The 19,465-nt window shown below is 33.1% G+C and overlaps 1 protein-coding gene across 3 annotated transcripts in view; it reads right to left on the minus strand.

The window, feature by feature from the left end:
• Positions 1-7,372: 7,372 nt before the first annotated feature.
• LOC129948371 (bumetanide-sensitive sodium-(potassium)-chloride cotransporter) overlaps positions 7,373-19,465 on the minus strand; it is a 293,982-nt gene continuing 281,889 nt past the window's right edge. For 2 of the 3 annotated variants that reach the window (XM_056059342.1, XM_056059344.1), the window contains 2 exons: positions 8,031-8,254; positions 7,373-7,963 (listed from right to left, as the gene is read on the minus strand). In XM_056059342.1, coding sequence (XP_055915317.1) covers positions 7,719-7,963; positions 8,031-8,254 — 469 coding nt within the window. In that variant the 3' untranslated portion in view covers positions 7,373-7,718. The remainder of the gene's footprint in view (positions 7,964-8,030; positions 8,255-19,465) is intronic. The other variant, XM_056059343.1, reaches the window with a different exon arrangement.

Genomic DNA, 19,465 nt, shown 5'->3' on the forward strand with positions numbered 1-19,465 from the left:
TTTGCGTACTAATTTCTGTAGATTTTCTTCTTTTTTTTTTATAAAAAAACGGAAAGTTAGATTTTTATAAAAAAAAACTACTGAATATAGAAAACAATATTTTCTGTGAAATAAAGACAATATTTTTAATTTTTGAAGAGCTATTTGAGTCAAAGTACATTTTTAAAAAGTTTAGGTATTGATTTTTTTGTTAGGTTTTTATTAAAAAAAAAAAACTGTCAATTCGATACTTCTCAAAATTTGTCCGAATGTTCAAAACGATATTTCTAGTTCTGAATAGATATCAAATATCGAAAATCAATTTTTACCAACTTTTGTTAAATTTTCTATTAAGTTTTTTTATCTCTTGTGTAGTACCTGTAGCATGATGGTTAGTGCGTTGGATTGTCATGCCGTCTTGGGTTCGATCTCTGCCTATGCCATTTAAAGTCTTTTCACGGGTACTGCCTCTTGCGAAGAATTGACAAACTCTACAAGAGTATATCTTGTCATGAAAAAGTGCCTTCTCAAATTAGCCGTTCGGATCCGGCATATAAACTGTAGGTCCCCTCCATTACACTACTCGCACACAGGAATGGTTGAGAGTTATAAGTCACTAGGCCCTAGTTCACAACGGACTATTGCGCCACCAAATTTATTTTTTTTTGTAAAAAAAACTGTCAATTTTTCTCAAAATTGTACTTTATAAGATTAAAGGAGATTAAAGCCAATATCAACGACAGAATATTTGGCGGCACGCTGTTACTTCTTGCATGTGATTTCAGACAAACACATCCCGTTATTTCGCGTTTAACGTACGCTGATGAGACGCGTGCTTACAATCATCGCCTCTGCGGCGTAATGTTGAAAAAGTACAACTGAAAGTAAATATGTGTGCTTAAATACTTTAACCCTAGAAAGATAATCTACGTCTGCGGGACGTATGGCGCGGGGAAAAATTGTTATATCTTTTCAATTATAAGCCGTATTACATTAGTTTTTTATATTCGCTCAGGACTAGGTCAGAGCTTGCATGGTGCATCTTAAAATTCACGCTGAAGATGCATTAGGGCCAGTAATGACTATGTTATACGTCTGGGAGACGTATGATTATCTTTTATGAAACTTTTGTGCACTGAACAAAAGTATATGAGGAAAAAACTTTTTTTCTCAAAAATTACTAAAACTATTTTTTATAGTTAGCTTACCCCTCAATGAACTAATTTACCAAATATTAAGACTCAAAGTCAACTCAAAGGTTTCTTTAAAAAATAAAGAACTTTGTTCGTTCTGATTTCAAAGGTGGTTCAGATTTTTTATAAATTTTGCTCAAATTTTACTTCTTTTGTACTTAATTATTGATTCATTTTACTTAAAATAACCCAAATAAAATGAATTAAAATACGAAATAATGATGAAAAATCAATTGTCATCTTTAAACGCGCTTAATAAGTGCCATACGTCTCTAAGACGTATGATTATCTTTCACGCACTAAAAAATATGATTATCTTTCTAGGGTTAAGATCCATCCGCTGAAACATTCTCAAAACAACAGCGACGGAAAAGTTACTACAGAAGAAACTGGACGCATAAAATTAACGATCGATTTCTGCACGATTATTGATTCACGAGATTCTCTCATTGACCAGATATTTCCCGATGTACCCAGACAATATACAAATCTTGAGTGGCTGGTAGTAAGAGCAATAAAACTTTGGATGTCAACAAATTAAATCTCAAAGAAATTATTTTATAAGTTAACTTTTTTTGTAGCGATTTTTTTTTTGTATATATAATTTGCAGGCACTCAAGGGGTTATTAGTACCCTTTATATGTTTATATTTAAACACAGTGCGAGCGTTAGGAAAATAGGGAAGGATTTAAAAGGAGATAACGGTGCACATTGGTCTTAAAGTTCTGAACATCAAAATGGGAGGGAAAAACAAAGTTGGCCAAAGCATTCCACATTCTCGATGTGCGATTTAAGAAAGAATCTCTGTACTTAACAGTACGCCCGAAATTGAGCTCAAGGGTAAACTGATGAGCATTCCTAGAAGTGCGAGTATTACGGCTGAATTGTTTAAGGGGTGGAATGCAACTGGCTAATTCGACAGAACATTGTTTGTAAAAATATCTATAAAATAACGAAAGGCATGAAACATTGCGACGGTGTTCTAGCGATGTAAATGTTTCGATTATAGTTCTGTCGCCTATCATTTTTAAAGCCCTGACTGACAGTTGATTAGTTTCTTGGATGCAAGTGCCACTCATAGATAGTGGCATCGGGGGTGTGTTACGCTTTAAAGACAGTAGACAGCATTGAGTTTTCGAAGCATTAAATTCTACACGGTTTTTGATTCCCCATTGTACAATGCTGTCAAGATCAGAATTTAATGAGCTTATCATACGCTGCCGTTGAAGTTCCACATCCGAAGGACAAGGATGTGAATCTATAAACGAGTATGAGAAGCTGAGGGTACTGTCGTAGGCGAAACAGGTTAATGGATTAGAAGTGGCAGGCAAAAGATCATTTATGAATATAAGAAAGAGTGTCGGAGACAAAACGGAGCCCTGGGGAACACCAGCATTTATTTTATGAATTTCAGACTTGTAACCATCCAATACAACTTGTATTGAACGGTTAGAAAGGTAATTTCTAATCCAACGAAGAAGAGATTCATCAATACCAAAAGCACGCATTTTCGATAAGAGAGCTTGGTGCCAAACTCTATCAAATGCTTTTGAAATATCAAGTGCAATAATCTTACTTTCTCCAAAACGATGTAAAGATTTGTTCCACTGTTCGGTGAGATGAACCATGAGATCACCAGTGGACCTATTGCTACGAAAACCATACTGTCCGTCATTAAGAAGCTTCCGTTCTTCGAGATATTTCTTGAGCTGATAACTAATCAGCGTTTCCATGACCTAGGAAAGAAGGGACGTGAGTGCTATTGGATGATAGTTAGGTGGTGAGGAGGATTCGCCTTTTTTAGTTACAGGCTGGACAAATGCTATTTTACATCCGCTCAGAAAGAGACCTGTAGAGTAGGAAAGATGGAAAAGTTTACGCAGTGGTTTTGCCAGCTATGAAGAACACCTCTTCAGAACAATTGTTGAGATACTATCTGAGCCAGCGGATTTGTGTATGTCAAGGTCTTTCAGTACTCTTGCAACTGCACGAGTGCGAAAGAAGATTAGTCTCATAGAATCATTTACACTCTCAAGAACAGGAGGACTCATGACACTTTCCGGTAGCGTCGAATTAACAGCAAACTGTGCTGCAAGCAAATTGGCTTTATCAATCGAGCTTACATAGTGAGTGTCATTGTGGACGATCGTTGGAACCGAGGAAGGCGTAGTGTTTCGTACGTTTTTTACAAATGACCAGAAATTTTTGCTACCTTTTGGACATTGTAGTATTTTTTGCCTTAATTTCTGATCATGCAAAAATTTGGTTCGACGAATATGACCATTACATGTCTTTCTAGCTTGTTTGAACTTATTACGGTTTTCCTCAGTCGGGTTGGCTTTGTAACAACCATGAGTTCTCTTTGGTTTTGATAGATTTTACCCTGTTCAGGATAAAATTTCTCATTCCACAAAGAATTAAATTTGTAACCATATCTGCGCTGGAATCCACGTCACTATCGAGGAATCATAGTGACCAGTTAAAGTTCCTGAAGAATTCATTGAGACCGTCCCAGTTGGCTTTCTCATATTGGCAAACGGTTCTCATAGAAGTTTTTTCTTTAACTGGGTTTTTTCGACATGAGAATTTTGCAGATACGATACAATGGTCTGATGTGCCTAGAGGCGGTAATACAATAATTGTGTATTTATTAGGGTCAGAGGTAAGAAACAAGTCTAGGGTGTTGGCGTATTGGCCTGCAATGTCAGGGATTCGAATTGGTTCATCGAAAAGATAAGTTAATTGATTTAACTCAGCAAATATCTCAACATACCTTCCTCCCGTGTTGACGGACCAGAATAACGAAGCCAAGAAGAATTGTGTACATTGAAATCGCCCGCAATAACAATTTCAGTGTGAGGATAATGAGCAACAGTTCTTTGAATGGAGTCAGACAGAGCATTGTTGAGATATATAATTTGCTTAACTCATAAATAATTTGATTGATTTAATAATATTAGTTTTGAAAGCTTATTTGTACTTGTACGTATTATAAGTACTACAATCTCATTGGCCATTTGCCGTCTTGAGTTTTAATCAGCAAAATTAAAATGACTCTAACGTTAGTAGAGAAACATTCACCTTTAAAATATTATACATTCTAAAATATGCATGCAAAACAGTGCAATTTGTAATACTTGTAATTTTAATTACAAGAATATTTAAGTTGTACAATTAAATTAAAAAGCTTTGGTAAGTATACACAGAATCGACAAAAATTCTTTATTCGAGATTTTGTTTTTAATTTAACTGTGAATCAACACAGAATTATGATTTTTAGTCGTTAACCATTTTATACCAATTTTAGTAACATTTCTTAAAAGTTTTAATTTCTTATATAAACAAATACAAATGGGATGAATAAAATTAATTTAAAGTCAAGATCTTCTATTGCTCACGTGATATCGAGAACCGAACATTATTTTTACCAAATGTTCGTACTTTTTGTTTGTAGATTTTATTTTCTTATGAAAAAACACACTGTTGGATTTTTATCAAAAATTCACTGAATGTCGAAAACAATATTTTATGTGAGATAAAATAAGTTTGAACCCAATATTTTTAATTTAATAAAGTCGAAAATTACTTTTTACGAAAAGTATTTTTTAGGTTTTTATTTTTTGTTAAAAAAAACTTTCTATTCAATTTTTCAAAAAAAATTACCGAATGTTCAAAACAATATTTCTCATAAGATGAAATTATATTCAAGCCAAAATCTCAAGGTTTTGAAAAGATATTTTTGTCGAAAACCATTTTGTTAATTAATTTTTAGGTTTTTAATTTTTATTAGAAAACCTTCAACTCGATTTTTCCGAAAATGTTACTTAATTAAGAGAACAATATTTAAAAAAAAAAATAAAATTAGACTAAAGCCAATGTCTCAAAGTTTGGAAAAGTTATTTGAGCGAAAAGTCAGTTTTTACTAACTCTTATTAATTTTTTTGTTAGATTTTTATTTTTTATAAATAAAAATGTAAATTCGATTTTTCTGAAAATTTTGTTAGATGTTAAAAAACGATAAAATCATTTTTTGTTCGTAAAATTTTCGAGTTGACAAATTTTGTTTCAGTTTTTTGATTTGTAAAAACCGTTAATTGTTTCTTTTTTTGAAAAATATACTTGTTTAATTTAATACAAGTCTCTTGCGTTTGTGGTTCGTGAGATATTAGATTTAACAAACATTTTAAACTTTTTTTAAACTGCAATGGTAAGAAAACCAGCCACGCAATTTTCTTGAGAGCCCTTTCTGCATTATTATCTGTATACAAAAATTAATTTGGAGTCGATATCTCTAATGGTTCTTGAGCTATGGACGACGAAAAATACGTCGCGAAAATGCGAACGTACGAACACACGCACTCATAGACACCTTTCTAAGAGTCTTTTATTTCGACTATAGGGACCTTGAAACGTGGAGAATTGTCAAACTTTTCAGTGTGTCAAATCGGACCCATTACAATAACTTCCTATAGGAAGTTAAAAATTATAGATAAGGTTGCGCAACGCCCCTTTGAGAACTAGGGCCCAGTGATCTACAACTCTCAACCATTCCTATGTGCGAGTAATGTTGTCAGAAATGGAAGGGACCTTTAGTTCTAAGCAGAATCCGAACAGCTAATTTGGTAAAGCACTTATAAATAAATAAATTAATTTATATAATGGTTTAGTTTAATATTCATTTTTTGCCGAAATTGTTCGCACTTTTTCCATTTTTCATGAATCAAATTTCTTTACATGAGGCATTAACATTTTTGATTTTGACGTATAAAACATTGTCATACGCCTTCAACAAGCTCCAATATATTCTCTTGAAGATAATTCAAAACGAAATGAAGAAAACTTGTGTTTGCACACATTTTGAATAAATTCTTATATAGGATATTTATTAATGAAGTATCAAATTAAAGGTAATAAAACGTACATTTTCTCAACAATTTTTACAAGCTTAAATTTAAAATAACTTAAAAATAAGACAATGCTTTTTCCTTTCACCGGAACTGTCGTATTATTGAAAAGCCATGCCTTACCTGCTTTAGTTTATATTCTTCAAATTGACAACTTCATTATATTATTCATTTTATACTGAACACAAAATTATATACATCCATATCAAATCTTAACCGAAATTGTTTTCAAAAGCATCCAAACGCAGCTTAAGATAATTAGTTTTTAATTATCCAAAATAAGACTTTTCGCCGAATTTCAAAACAGATGTAAAATAATGTTTGTATTTTCGCTTCCATAAGATTTTTAATCCTTCCTGTGATCCTTTTGTAACATAACATTATTATATGATGCAATTAACAACAGCCCTTTGCTTTTTGTTATGTTTTTCTAAGAAACGTTCCTTAAATAAACCCTTTACAAAAAGATGTTGTTTTAAGCAAAGCAGGAATGGGGTGGTGGCGGTTTGTTATTAGCCCAAAAATAGGGTGCTTTTAATTGCAATACACATCGCTGTATTTATTTAAAGCATCTGATGAGCAAAAATCAATAGCGATGATACAGTATTTTACCGTTCAATTAACCTTTCCGAAAACAAATCATTACATCTCAAAAATTCAGAATTTAATCAACACTTAAATGGAATAAATTAATTTATAATCCATAAATTATCGTTGCGATACATGGGTCACTGATTCTGCCCATCTTTGGTACACGTTTATAGGGGACGGCTATAAGTATTACAGGTGTGGGTAATGTGTTATTCAGCTGTTTCGGAGTAATTTTCAAATCAAAATTTACATCAACTATGATATTTGTTATAAGTTGTCTTAAGAGCCCAAGCTCACAACTGTTCCTGCTCCTTAAAATGTTAATCTTTTCCAGGAACTCGGTTTTGTTGAAACTAACTTTTAGAATGAACAAACAACGATAATTACTGAGAAACTACTGGCAAGCGTACTTAATCCTTGTACCTGTTGTATGTTCCTGAGCCATGCAAACTACAAACACTTGTGCTAAGGATGGGTCATACAGGTACCAAAAAGCATAATAGCCTAATCTCGCACTTTGGAATTTAGTGATGATAAAAGCACATCTTTCATGCATTCAAAAGCTCAAAGACCAAAATTCAAAAAGAACACCCAAACCAATCTGAGCAAAAATTTACTTACAAGGCTTGAAGATTAATGCCTTGCAGGGTCGTATGCATGTTGTGGCACTATAATTGATAAATAAACACACAATGTATTTTTTTTTTTGTACAAGTTCTGTATTTTAAAATAATTTAAACTAATCTACATAAAAAGCGTTGCTCTTACTTACATAAGTTTTAGTAGGTATATAAGTTTTGCATTTTACATGGTAATTATAATTATCATTATTTTGTTTATAATAAAATAATAAATTAACATCAACAAACTGTGACAAGCTAAATATTAATTAAAATACTATTAATTCAAAACGTGTTATTGCCTATTTCGTGTCCTTAAATTAAAATGAAACAAAAAAAAGTAATTACAAAACAAATAGACAAAAATGTTCGGCTTAGAGGAGGGTGGTAAGGGTGTTGAAGGGTGTCTGAGGGAAAGTCGATAAAGAACACTACGAGTAGAATGTAAGGACACTCGTTTGATTGCCGCGCACAAACAGGAACGGAGGCATGCCACGACTCAGACTCTCCAGCCATGCCATATACAAAGGTGCTGAAACAATGTTTTTCCTTGGCATTGGCAGTGTCATCACCACCAAATCCGATTTCACCGACTTCTCCAGCAGATACTCTCTAAGTCGTAAGTAACGATTGGTCTTGTCCTGGACATTCAATAAGTCATCTTCCGTTGTAAGAGCTATAAAAGAGAAATTATTAAAGAACATACAGAGGTTAAAAATAATAATAACCATGTGGTATAGTACCTTCGTCTTCGTTAACTGGCGTCGTGATGTTAACATTGTTTTCAGACACAACAAAGTCCTTAATTAACTCATTGAAGAACTGCGTTGAAGTTTCTTGTGGTTTCTTTGTGATGTCCGGAATGAGTTGTAAGTCAGAATAATCAATGCGAAACTTTGACAAAAGACTAGCCATAGAACGTTGTTCGAACTCCATCTCTGCTTTTTTATTTGCCAAAGCGTAGACTCTGCAAAAAGAAAATCAAATGATTAGCTTAATTTTCATATCTACCAGACAGACAAGTTGAATACTTTAATTGGATGGAAACAAATAGGATTAAATAAGATTGGATATAAAATTTAAATCTTTGTATTCCATGTACCGTGTTGACAAGATTTGGTTTTTAAAATCGTAATTAAAGAACACAATTCAGTTGTTTGTATTTAAATACCGTGACTTTGTGGGATAGTTTAATGATGCGTTAAAAGGTGTTATTGTAATAATTAGCGTTTTCAAAATATCGACTTTAAAGTAGTTTTAACTAAGATATAAAAAGAATCTTTTTTATACTTGTACATACATCGAGTATGAACAGATATGCTTTTGTTTGTTCTTAAGTACAACCACGGTTGACAATCCGATAACAGTTCTTTATTAGTGTGTTTGAAATTACATACTCTATGAACAAGATTCATAACCACTTGAAATGAAATTGAAGTAATTTCGAAATTCTAGTACTTTATCACAAAATTCCAATTGTGATGTCGCCAGCTCGGTAACTTTATGTACTTTTAAGATTTTAATAATAAACTTTTATTTTTAGATTTTTTTAAATTATGTTAAGGAATATGATATATTTTTTCTCTATGAAACAACGTAACAAGTGAAATCTTAGATAAATTTTCAAAATATTTCAATGGTTTTAAATTGGTTTCGAATGCGGCAGTTAAGACATATACAAAAGGACGAGCAATCGGCGGAACACTGTATGGTATAAAAACATCCTTTCTAAAAACGGTTAGTTTTGAAGAAGTTTGTAATGCTACAGTAAAAACTTCTACACAAAAACAATATGTACCAAATGCCTAGACTGAAGAATAGAACGGTTGAACAACAATATCCTACAACTATCAAATAAAAGTGTTCTCACTATAGACGAATTTAATTCAAGAACTAAGAACTTACAAGTAACGTCAATCCGCAGTACAAATAACTCTTTAATAAACATCAACAGTAGAAGTTCCAAGGACAGTGTATACAACCACAATGGTATAAATCTTATTGAAGTACCTCAGATGTAAGATTGCATAATTTTGAATGATTGTACTAACGGAGACATTCAGGGTCATTACTTTTGTCAATGTCAAAGCAAATCTGTTATTGTTTATTGTGCTGAAAATAATGATTGGGTTGATCTGATACCGAAATTTGAAGTAGAATGTAAAAACTACTCAGATCTCATGGCAATTATTGTTGAATGGTCAGAAGAAAAAACTACAACACAAAGTTATCTTCAACTTATCCCAAGATTCAAATGGAAACAGGATGATGTAATAAAATACCAACAAAAATTAGGTATTAATCTTTCAGCTGAAAGTGGGATGACTAACTCGGTCGATGTACGTACACACCAACTTGTAGGTTGTATGAGAGATTCCGTCACAAGACAAAGATTACATAAACGCGAGGAAAAAGTCCTTCAGTCTTTTAAATGAATTCCGGATTTTAAACTGCCAAAATTTAAAAAAATAGTACATAGAAGCCAATAAACAATACAAAACAATAAACAATTTCAAAAAAACTTAGTTAGAAAACCAGCAAGCCTATGTACTTGGTTAATCAAGAGATTCGAAACAGTTTTGCAAGGTGACAAAAGAAATAAATGGGTCAACATTTCAAATAGGAAACAGTGTATCTGCTGATGATCTTGCGAAGTACTTCAAAAATAATCTACAAAACAAAACGCCTCCTTTTTGTATGCTGAATAACTCTGATGAGTTATTAGATAGTGAAATAACAGTGGCCGAAGTAAACCTTGTTCTTCATAAAGCGAAAAATGGTAAAGCCACAGGTGCAGATGGGATTTCATACGAACACTTCAAGAACGCCTAACCAACCTTTATTTCACAACTTACAACATTTTTCAATAAAGTGTTTTCTAATGCTGATATACGCACATCGATAAAAAAGCGGTAATATTCCCTATTCACAAAAAATTAGACATTTTTAATGTGGAACATTTAAGGCGCATATCGTTTATGAACGTCATCTCAAAAGTTTTTTTGTGGTGTAGGTACTTGCTAACAGGCTTGAGACATGTGTTGAAACCAATAATATTCTGACACAATTCTTATCGGGTTTCAGAAAAAAATGTCCACCGTCGCGACCATATATTTGTGCTGACTTCTATCGTTGGAGCATTCCAAGCAAGGAATAAGAAAGTTTATGCATTTTTCGTTGACTGTAAGTCTGCTTTTGATCTGGTGAATCGGTACAAACATTCCCAGCTAGAGCTAGGTTTATCTAAGAAGTTCATCTGAATTGTAAAGGAAATGTATTCCGAATCAAAAGCAACTGTCTGGGATGGTTCAACGTACTCGGAATGGTTTGAAACGGACTGTGGTGTAAAACAAGGATGCCTTTTAAGTGCTCTTCTATTTGCACTTTTTAGTAAAGATTTAGAAGCTTATCTACCTGGACGTCTCCACATTGCTGACTTGAAAGTTAATGTTCTTTAGTATGCTTGTAACTTGGTATTACTTTCTGAGTTGCGATAAATGGGGACTTGCCATTAATGTAGATAAATACAAAATATTTTGTTCTGGAGATCTGCACGTAACCACTCTACATATAATTGACACTTTAAATGAAACCCTCAGATTACTAATGAATACAATTACCTGGGAGTGATTTTTAATAAAACAATAGCTTTTAAAGTCAAACCCAATACTTCCCAAAGTTTGCTAAATCTAGCCTTTTAAAGGTTTTATCCCATCATGATGACCGACTGACAAAGCGAATGTCACTTTATGAGCTAAGAAACGAGGACTGGTGGATATCGATATGGAAAGCTCTTGGTAACGCTTGTGGAGTAACAATATCTCTGAATCCATAAAATTTGAATCATGTTAAAGACGTTTTCTACAAAATCAAACAAAGCTGACCCTGAAGTTTATGAAATCAAACTACTTTAATAATTAACTGAATTACAGTCAAATATCCTTGATATTTCAAAACAAGATGTGAAGTCCTTAGCTGATACGGATCACCATACAACGGCAGTTTTAATCAGTTTTAAACGCTATATGATTTGAAAGCAAAAGAAGATTGCTTACACTTCATGAATATAATGTTTTCTCTATTCTTAAGACAACATTCTTTCGAAAACTATCTCGACACATTTAGAAACTATGGAGTTTTTCCCAACTGATTTTTGAAATCTGCTTATCGCAAAGAACAGCAAATGTGCATCAACACAGTGCAAATACAAAAACTGCAATTCTATATTTATTTTATTAAAAAGCACAGAACTTAAGAAATTAGCTGCTTTAATTTCACTTGAAGTAATTTCGAAATGTATTCGAAGATATGAAATCGATGAAAAGATGGAACACTAAAAACAGTGTCACTCCATTGCCAATTTCGAATTGTATTTCATTTCACTCGATTTTAGGAACCTAGCTAAATATCTATTTGTCTATTCAAGATTTTCGATTTAAACTATCTTCAAACAATATTCAAATATTTAAAGAAATCACACATCATTTTCACACTGATACCTGTTTCCTGATCGAACACTTGACAAAAAGTCAGTACTAAATAAGTTTTTAATTATTAAAAACATATTTGAAAAAAATCAGTTTCAACAGCTCAAAACATTAGCTTGAGAAGCATTCTGCAAAAACTCTTTAATTGTTCTTTTAAAAGCTCCAACACTTAGCAAGGTGCGCTCGGAAAACCTGCACTTTGATGTCGAGAAGCCAACAGAGAAGAATAGCTTGGTGCCTATTGATGAGTGGTGCTCAGTGCCGTCTTTAGCCATTGGCCCGTTGGACCAGGCCCTAGCGCCCCGCAATTGTTTGGCCCCCAAATACACCAACTCATAAGGAATTAATTTATACAAGAAATATATAGAAAACAAAATAAAGTAAGTAGACACTTAGACAGTTGAAATTCTCCTCCTCACCATCTTGAACCTCTGGCAACATGAATCTTTAATCATACACCTGCACATGCAGTCAACAGTATTTTAACAAATCTGCTTTCCTTCCACTCTACAGTTCTGCACACATGTTGGCTTTTCAACTCACTCTATAAACAAACACAAAGTTGTCCCATGATGAGTTGCGAAACGATAAGTTGCGAAATGATGAGTTGTATCAATCCTCTTTCTTTCTCTCTTCTCAATGGAAGGAATAGAGACTATGTTCTTTGTATTTCGCTCATCTTCACAGTGCTTGAGGTAGGTTTCAACCTAACAATGAAAATTATTTGGGATGCCTGGAACTTTAAGGTGAATTTGATTCTTCTTATTTATCAGCAAATCTTCATATATATGTCGGTAAAATATTCTGGTTTGCAAGCAAGATTAAAGGAGAAGTGCGAACTTGCTACCTTTGTACCTTGTGCAGCACATTCTCTTAACTTAGTAGGCCTTCATGCGGCTGGTTGTGTGCAGGAGGCAACAAGTTTCTTTCAAGTGATTCAAAAAATGTACACCTTTTTTTCTGCTTCTACCCATCGCTGGAATAAATTAAATGAATGTTTAGGTTCATATAGAGTTCCTAAAATAATTTCTGAAACAAGATGGTCTGCACGAGCTGATGCAGTTAACGCGCTTTATCATGGTTATGAGCAAACTACTGAAGCCTTGACATCTATCTCTTAGAGATCCAGAGCAAGCTCGCGACACAAAAAGCGAAGCGCTAAGCCTGTCTAAGAAAATGTCAAAACTGGAGTAACTCATTTTAATAGAAACTTGGAGCACAATATCAGAAAGAATTCATAAAACCAGCAAGGGCCTTCAAAAAGAAACAATAAAGCTTGAGGTTGCTGCCAATTTGCTTTTTTCACTATGTTCTTTCATAAATGATATAAGGGAGAATTTTGATAAATTTGAAGCGTGTGCCAAATTCAGAATCCGGATGCTAATTAAAGAGATTAAATGCAACATATTTTGATGGAAAGAAAAGTTTAAAAAACAACTTTTTATTGACACTATTACTCTGTAATTAAAAATACGATCCAATTGCTATCACGAAATTAAAGCATTGTTTGGCTTTTTTTGTCGATTGCAATATTTGACTTCAGTGGAGTTGCAAAATTTTTGCAAACAGTTTTCAATAAAGTAATATAGAGATGTTAATGCAGAAGAACTTGAGGTTGAATGCTTGCAACTCGTACAGTATTTAAAATAATTCAATAAAGATGTAAATGAAGATCTTATTACAATATCAAAATTGTACAGGCTAATTACAGTGGATGAAATTGGGAACACATTTCCAAATGTAGAAACTGCATGTAGAATTTTTTTATCTTTGATGGTTTCAAACTGCAGTGGAGACCTTTCATTTTCGAAATTGAAACGGATAAAAAAAGGAACTTCAAAGCACTGTGCTACAAGTTAGACTAAACAGCTTCTCAATTTTATCAATTAAAAATGAATTACTGCAGGAAATTGAATTATTTTCAATTTTTGAAGGTAAATATAAAAGTATACAAAAAAATATTTTTTTTATGTTTTTTAGTTTTATTTAAAAAGTAAAAATATAAAAAAAAAACACATGCAACTCATTTTAAAATGATTTTTTTAACCTAAAGAATTACAAAAATATTGTATGCCTACTTTTTTTGCCCCCAAATTATATTGAGCCCAGCGCCTCTAAAAGTCTAAAGACGCCCCTGGTGGTGCTATTTCTTCGGTAATGTGGATAACTTGCTATATTACTCGAACTTTTTTTAAAGGAAATTGAAGACACGGATAAGGACAGCCTTTTGCTTTTGTTCATCGATTGCGCACCAAATTCTCGCAGATCGTGTAACCAGCCATCTTGGCGACAATATGTGGATCCTTTGGGACCGAGGAAAACGGTCAACCGATTACCAAGCAACCCGTCAGGTAAATCCTGAAACCATCAACAAGTTCGTGGAAAATTTGAGTGAAATAATGCACTACTGCTAAGCAGTGGCGATTCCTTCTCATGATCTCAGGGTTAGCTACTTTCTTCTTGAAGTTGAAGATAAGCAGTGCTTAGTCAGCCAAAACAGTCAATTGAACGACAACGCACATTTTGTTAAACTCTTAAAGAAAAAAATAGTGGACAAATTAATTTTTTGCATTTTCAACTAGGGCACTTTTTATGTTAAATTTGATTCGAAACCCTAATCTGGACCCGAGTACTCATTTTACTATCCCTTTTGTGTTTTGAAAAAAAAATCACTATATCCTTAATACGTTACCGAACAGATTAAGAGTTATTGTATATGAGTTCAAAACTGGTACAACTCAGTTAAAAAAATGTTCTATACAACAAAATGTTCCTAAGGATATTTTGACTCAGAAAATATTTAGAGAGCTACACTTTAGCTTCAACTTCGTATCCTTATTCATCAGAATGGTATTTATTTGACTAATTAAATTTGAAAACACACTCGATTCCTTTAAACTTTATCACATTCCCATTCATCCGATTGCCAAATGATACTTTAAAGGACTCTTTTTATAATCGTATTCACATTTCGACGTAGTTTCTATCTACAACAACATAAGGGACGAATGATTTTTGGGGACATTGACCACAAACCAAAAAGAGAAGTTAGAGGAATAGTTAATATTCAAACATTCAACAAACTTAGACCGCAAATTGTGTACAGAAGTTCATATAAAGTTTGAGGTTTAATTTTAGTTGTAAGTGCAACTTGATTATCAATTCCATTGTTTTAAATCTACATTTCAACTTGAAAGTGGGTATATTTTTGATATCTATGTATGTAAATAGTTTTAGTAAGATATTCCATTCCTGGTCACAGTTTTCAAATAATTAAAGAGGATTAGTTTGTATTTGCTTAATGAATTCAAAATAATGACAGTAAAATATTATAGAGATATGTTTTTAAAGAAGAATTAAAATACTAACGAACAAGTTTTAAGAATCCTTGCAAGGAATTTGGTGAAGAAAACTGTTTCATATAATGAAATTGTTTTCTTTGACCCATTATTTTCAAGGGTTATGGTAAAAGCAACACGTTTTCCACTCATAACTTATTTTATTCGATTGACTGATGATTTGAAAGATAATGCACTTCCAACTTATGAAGATGTTATAAAGTGCTACAAGTGGAAGCAGTTTGAAATGAAAGTTACTAAAATACAAAAAAAGAACCAAATCTACAAGAAGTTGTTGATGTTGTAACCGCTAAAATAGTAAATCTATGGAAAAAAGCATTTCTTCCAATTATATCGTAGGTAAGAGTGCAACAAATTCTTAAAGCTTATGTATCAACTTTCTACAATATTTGGAAATCACATCCTAAAATACCTTAAAAGCGACATTTCTTCATGCATGTAAGTTCTCAAATTTTACAAATTGTTTTATCCTGAGGAAAAGAAAATCCTATCTTGTGAGCAAAATTTTCTAACCGATCAAAGAACTATTAGAAAATGATAATTGGAAATATAGACTTGGCAACAACAAAACCGTCTAGAAAAAGGAGACTTAAACGGGAGAGCTTAAAAAAAAATAACTCTCAAACCGGTATAGAAGTCGCTTTTGTAAGTGTTTCTTTCATTCATAACTCTTCATCTTCATCTCCATCTTCTGCGTGTGATACGTCCTCTTCCAATGAAAGTGAAGATTATCCCCCAGCAAAAATAAAAAAAAAAAAAACAGAAAAAGGAATCTTCTGTTTCTACAAGCTTCTTTGCGTTTTCTCAAAGTTGCGATCGTTACGGTTTGTCTGATAGAGTAGCTGCATCTATAGCCTCGGTTGTTTTGCTAGAAACCAACATGACATGCCTGTTATTGACAAAAATTGCGAAGAGAAAAAAAGAAAAAAAACATAATTGAGAAACAAAAAGTTCACCAAATACCTGCGCGATACTTTGAAAAAAAGCGGACAAAATTATAGAGAAACTATTGTTGAGGAAAATATTTCCTAATTAACTAACCCGATAGCAAACATTTGGGCTATGTCACTCCAGAGGATGGAACAGCTAAATTTATAGAAAGAGCAATCGTTAATTTCAACGTCAATGTTGGCAAATATTTCGGTGTAATTAGATTAGTAATAAAAAAACATTGAACAGACATCTACAATGGATAATATGCTTGCTACATATGAATGCTACATATTTGATAGATCTATACTTCTAGTCCGGAAAAGCCTTGGAAAATTGTGAAGATAAAGCTGTAAGAAGATTCCGAAATATTCCAAGTCAAATGCCACAGATCGACACAAAGCATATCAGTTTTGACCAACTGTATTTGTACAAAATAGCATCGGCTGTTATATCTGGTGAATGCTCTGTAGACTTATCTAACAAATCGCCTGAAAAATTGTTGGTCTCTACGTTGCAACATCAGACCCTTCTGATAATCTTGTTTGTTTGGCAATTTATGTTGTGCAAGTTTACGCTCCATCTTGGTTTGATATTAATAGTCACCCAAGTTGCAAAGATGGAGGAAGATATTTAATATCAAGGTGTCGTTATGTACCAAAAGAACTAAAGGTTGTTATCGAACCGGTAATACAACGTAATAGTTACTTCGCCCATCCAGAAAATCTTCTGTTACCAATATTAACAGACTCTCAAAAATACATTACGAGCATTGGCTCTTCGTCGTGTTTTGAAAGTTTGAGGTCAAGATAAATAAAAGTTAAGGCTAATTTAGGTTCCAGTAATAAATATGTATGCTGAAGTTTATTACGACCTTATTAACTGGTAGAATCATGTTACAGAACCACCAATCTTGAAACAAATTTCGGACGAAGACCTTGCAACACTTATTGCTCGAGGAGAAGATAATACAATAACCTTTTTACGTTTACGTTGCCATACTCAAGCAGTTAAGAGGTCAGTGAAAACTGTCACGGAAGCCTCAAGAAACCTTTGCACAAAATCAGCTCGTGAAAGTCTCATTAAATCAAGAAGTGAATCTCGTAAGCTAATGCAAAAATTTAATTGTAAAAGAATTTTTGTGGAGCACAAAAAATCTTGTAAAAAACGCTTCACTTATAACTTTTGAATTATAATGGATAATTTTCCACCTTCCTTAATTGTTTAGTATATTAAGTTTGTTTTATAAAATTTCCTTCAGTACAAAAAAAAAAAGTTAAAAAATTTTATACAATTTTTCAAAATTTCATGGTCACGTTTCTGTAACCATGGGGAATATTTGTATTGCTATTAAAAGTTAAAAAAAAAAACAGACAAAACGCACATTTTGTGTTGTACGTATTTCACTTTGACAAAGTGAAATAAAGACAAATTATTTTCAGAAACAAGTCAAACTTATTTTTACGGTGAGCAAACCCCCTACTTGGGCGCAATATAGGATTTGCAGGTTTATTGGCAAACCACACTGTTGAAAGTAAATTTAACCAATTTGGCTTTATTTCACTTTTTAAAAGACCAACTTTTGCAAATAGGCTGTACAAAATTGAAATAAGGCCAATTCGTGAAATATTAGATATAGATTAGATTTTGATTTTATTTAAACATACATTTTTAACATTTATTTAAACATATATTTTTAACAATAATTTGATTAATACAAGCACTGACTGACAACTAAAAGAATAGCTTTATATAAATTAATCAAAGAAAATGCAGTTTAAGATTGAAACGCTTCAATTAAAATCATGAGTCTATAGTTGAGAGATGTTTTCCAATATGCATAAAACTTTGTGACATACATTTCCTGTAGAAGGCTTATGATTTTAGTATTTTAAAGAAAGTCACTGCCTAGGCTAAGTCTTCTCATTTCCCTCATTATCACACATCGTCCAACAAAATGGAAAACTTCCTCGCCCTCTTTTAAGTTGTACTGGTTGCATAAAATCGACAAGTCATCGTGGTGAGGAATGTAGTTCATATTAAGGAGTTCTCCTCTTAGCCGGAACATGCACGAAATTTGGTTGATAGTAAATTAGTCGTGGAAGTAGATTCTTTCCCGAAGATCGTAGTCTAGTCTACTGTAAACCATGCAGTGCATTGAGCTTTTGGTTGTTCCGTGTATTGTGTTCTTATGTCTTCATCCAGACGAGCTATTAGCCGATATAAAGTTGGCTTCCATCCAAGAAGCAAGGTCACTATAGTTTAGGTCAACATCAACTCGCTCGGTTGGTTCTATCCAGTATTTTAACCATCCACTTCGGGATTGGTTTGTTTGTAGAACTACTTTCTTTGGAAGACGATAACTTGGCATATCCAGAGCTTTGAGGATGTAATTGACCTGCAGCTTGAGTGTTTTTTTTTTAAATAAATGCGATAAACCCATTTCTAGCATGATCATGTAGTTTGGCGTACCCTAAGAAAGGTGGAAAATCCTTTGTATGTAAAATCAGAGCAGTTTTTCTACTTGCTCATATTTCCGACCTCCCCAAGCTTGCGCAACATAAAACTGATTCCGATACAGCTCCGATAACAGTGAATTTACTGGTATGCGTAATTTCCTCATTATTAAAGCATTACTTCCATGCTACATTTAAAGCTGTTTTCGCCTTAACAAGTTTGTCAGTGAAATGTTTTTCCATGCTCATGTTCTTAGTAAAGCAGACTTCTAGATATTTGAATTATTTTACCAACTCTACTCTTTCACCATTAAAGTGTAACTGTTCACTTGCACTGGATCTTAATCGAGTTCTTAAAAACCATCACTTTGGATTTATTTAAATTTACCAATAGGTTCAGCTTATGATAAATAAGCTTGCTGAATACTGTGGAGTATACGCAAGCAGAAAAATTTCGTCAGCAAAAAGAAGAGCTTTAATGTTAACGCCTGCGTACTCGTTTCCTGCTGGTTATGCTTCGTCTATAATATCTTGAATGCACAGCCCTGTCGTACTCTTGATTTCGTTTGGAACCATTCTAATAAGCATTGGCCTTTCCACACTGATGCTTTGGTAATCTTGTATAATTTTTGAAATATTGTACCGAACTTAAACGACATTCCTAACTGAAAAAGCTCGTAAAATTGGGCATTGCGATAAACGGTGTCGAAAGCAGATTTGAAATCAACAAAAAATGCAAATAGTTTCTTATTTCTCGATAGAAACAACTCAGCAATCGAGCGGATTACAAAAAATGTGATCGACGGGGGAGTATCCCGATCTAAAGCCAGCTTGGAACTCACTAAGCAGATTATTAGAATGTATCCAATCACTTAAACGACTGAGCAGAATTGATGTAAATATCTTATATGAAGAGTTCAAAAACGAGATTCCTCTTTAGTTTTCC

Source organism: Eupeodes corollae, chromosome 2, assembly GCF_945859685.1.
Source record: "Eupeodes corollae chromosome 2, idEupCoro1.1, whole genome shotgun sequence".
In the NCBI taxonomy this organism is placed as follows: domain Eukaryota; kingdom Metazoa; phylum Arthropoda; class Insecta; order Diptera; family Syrphidae; genus Eupeodes; species Eupeodes corollae.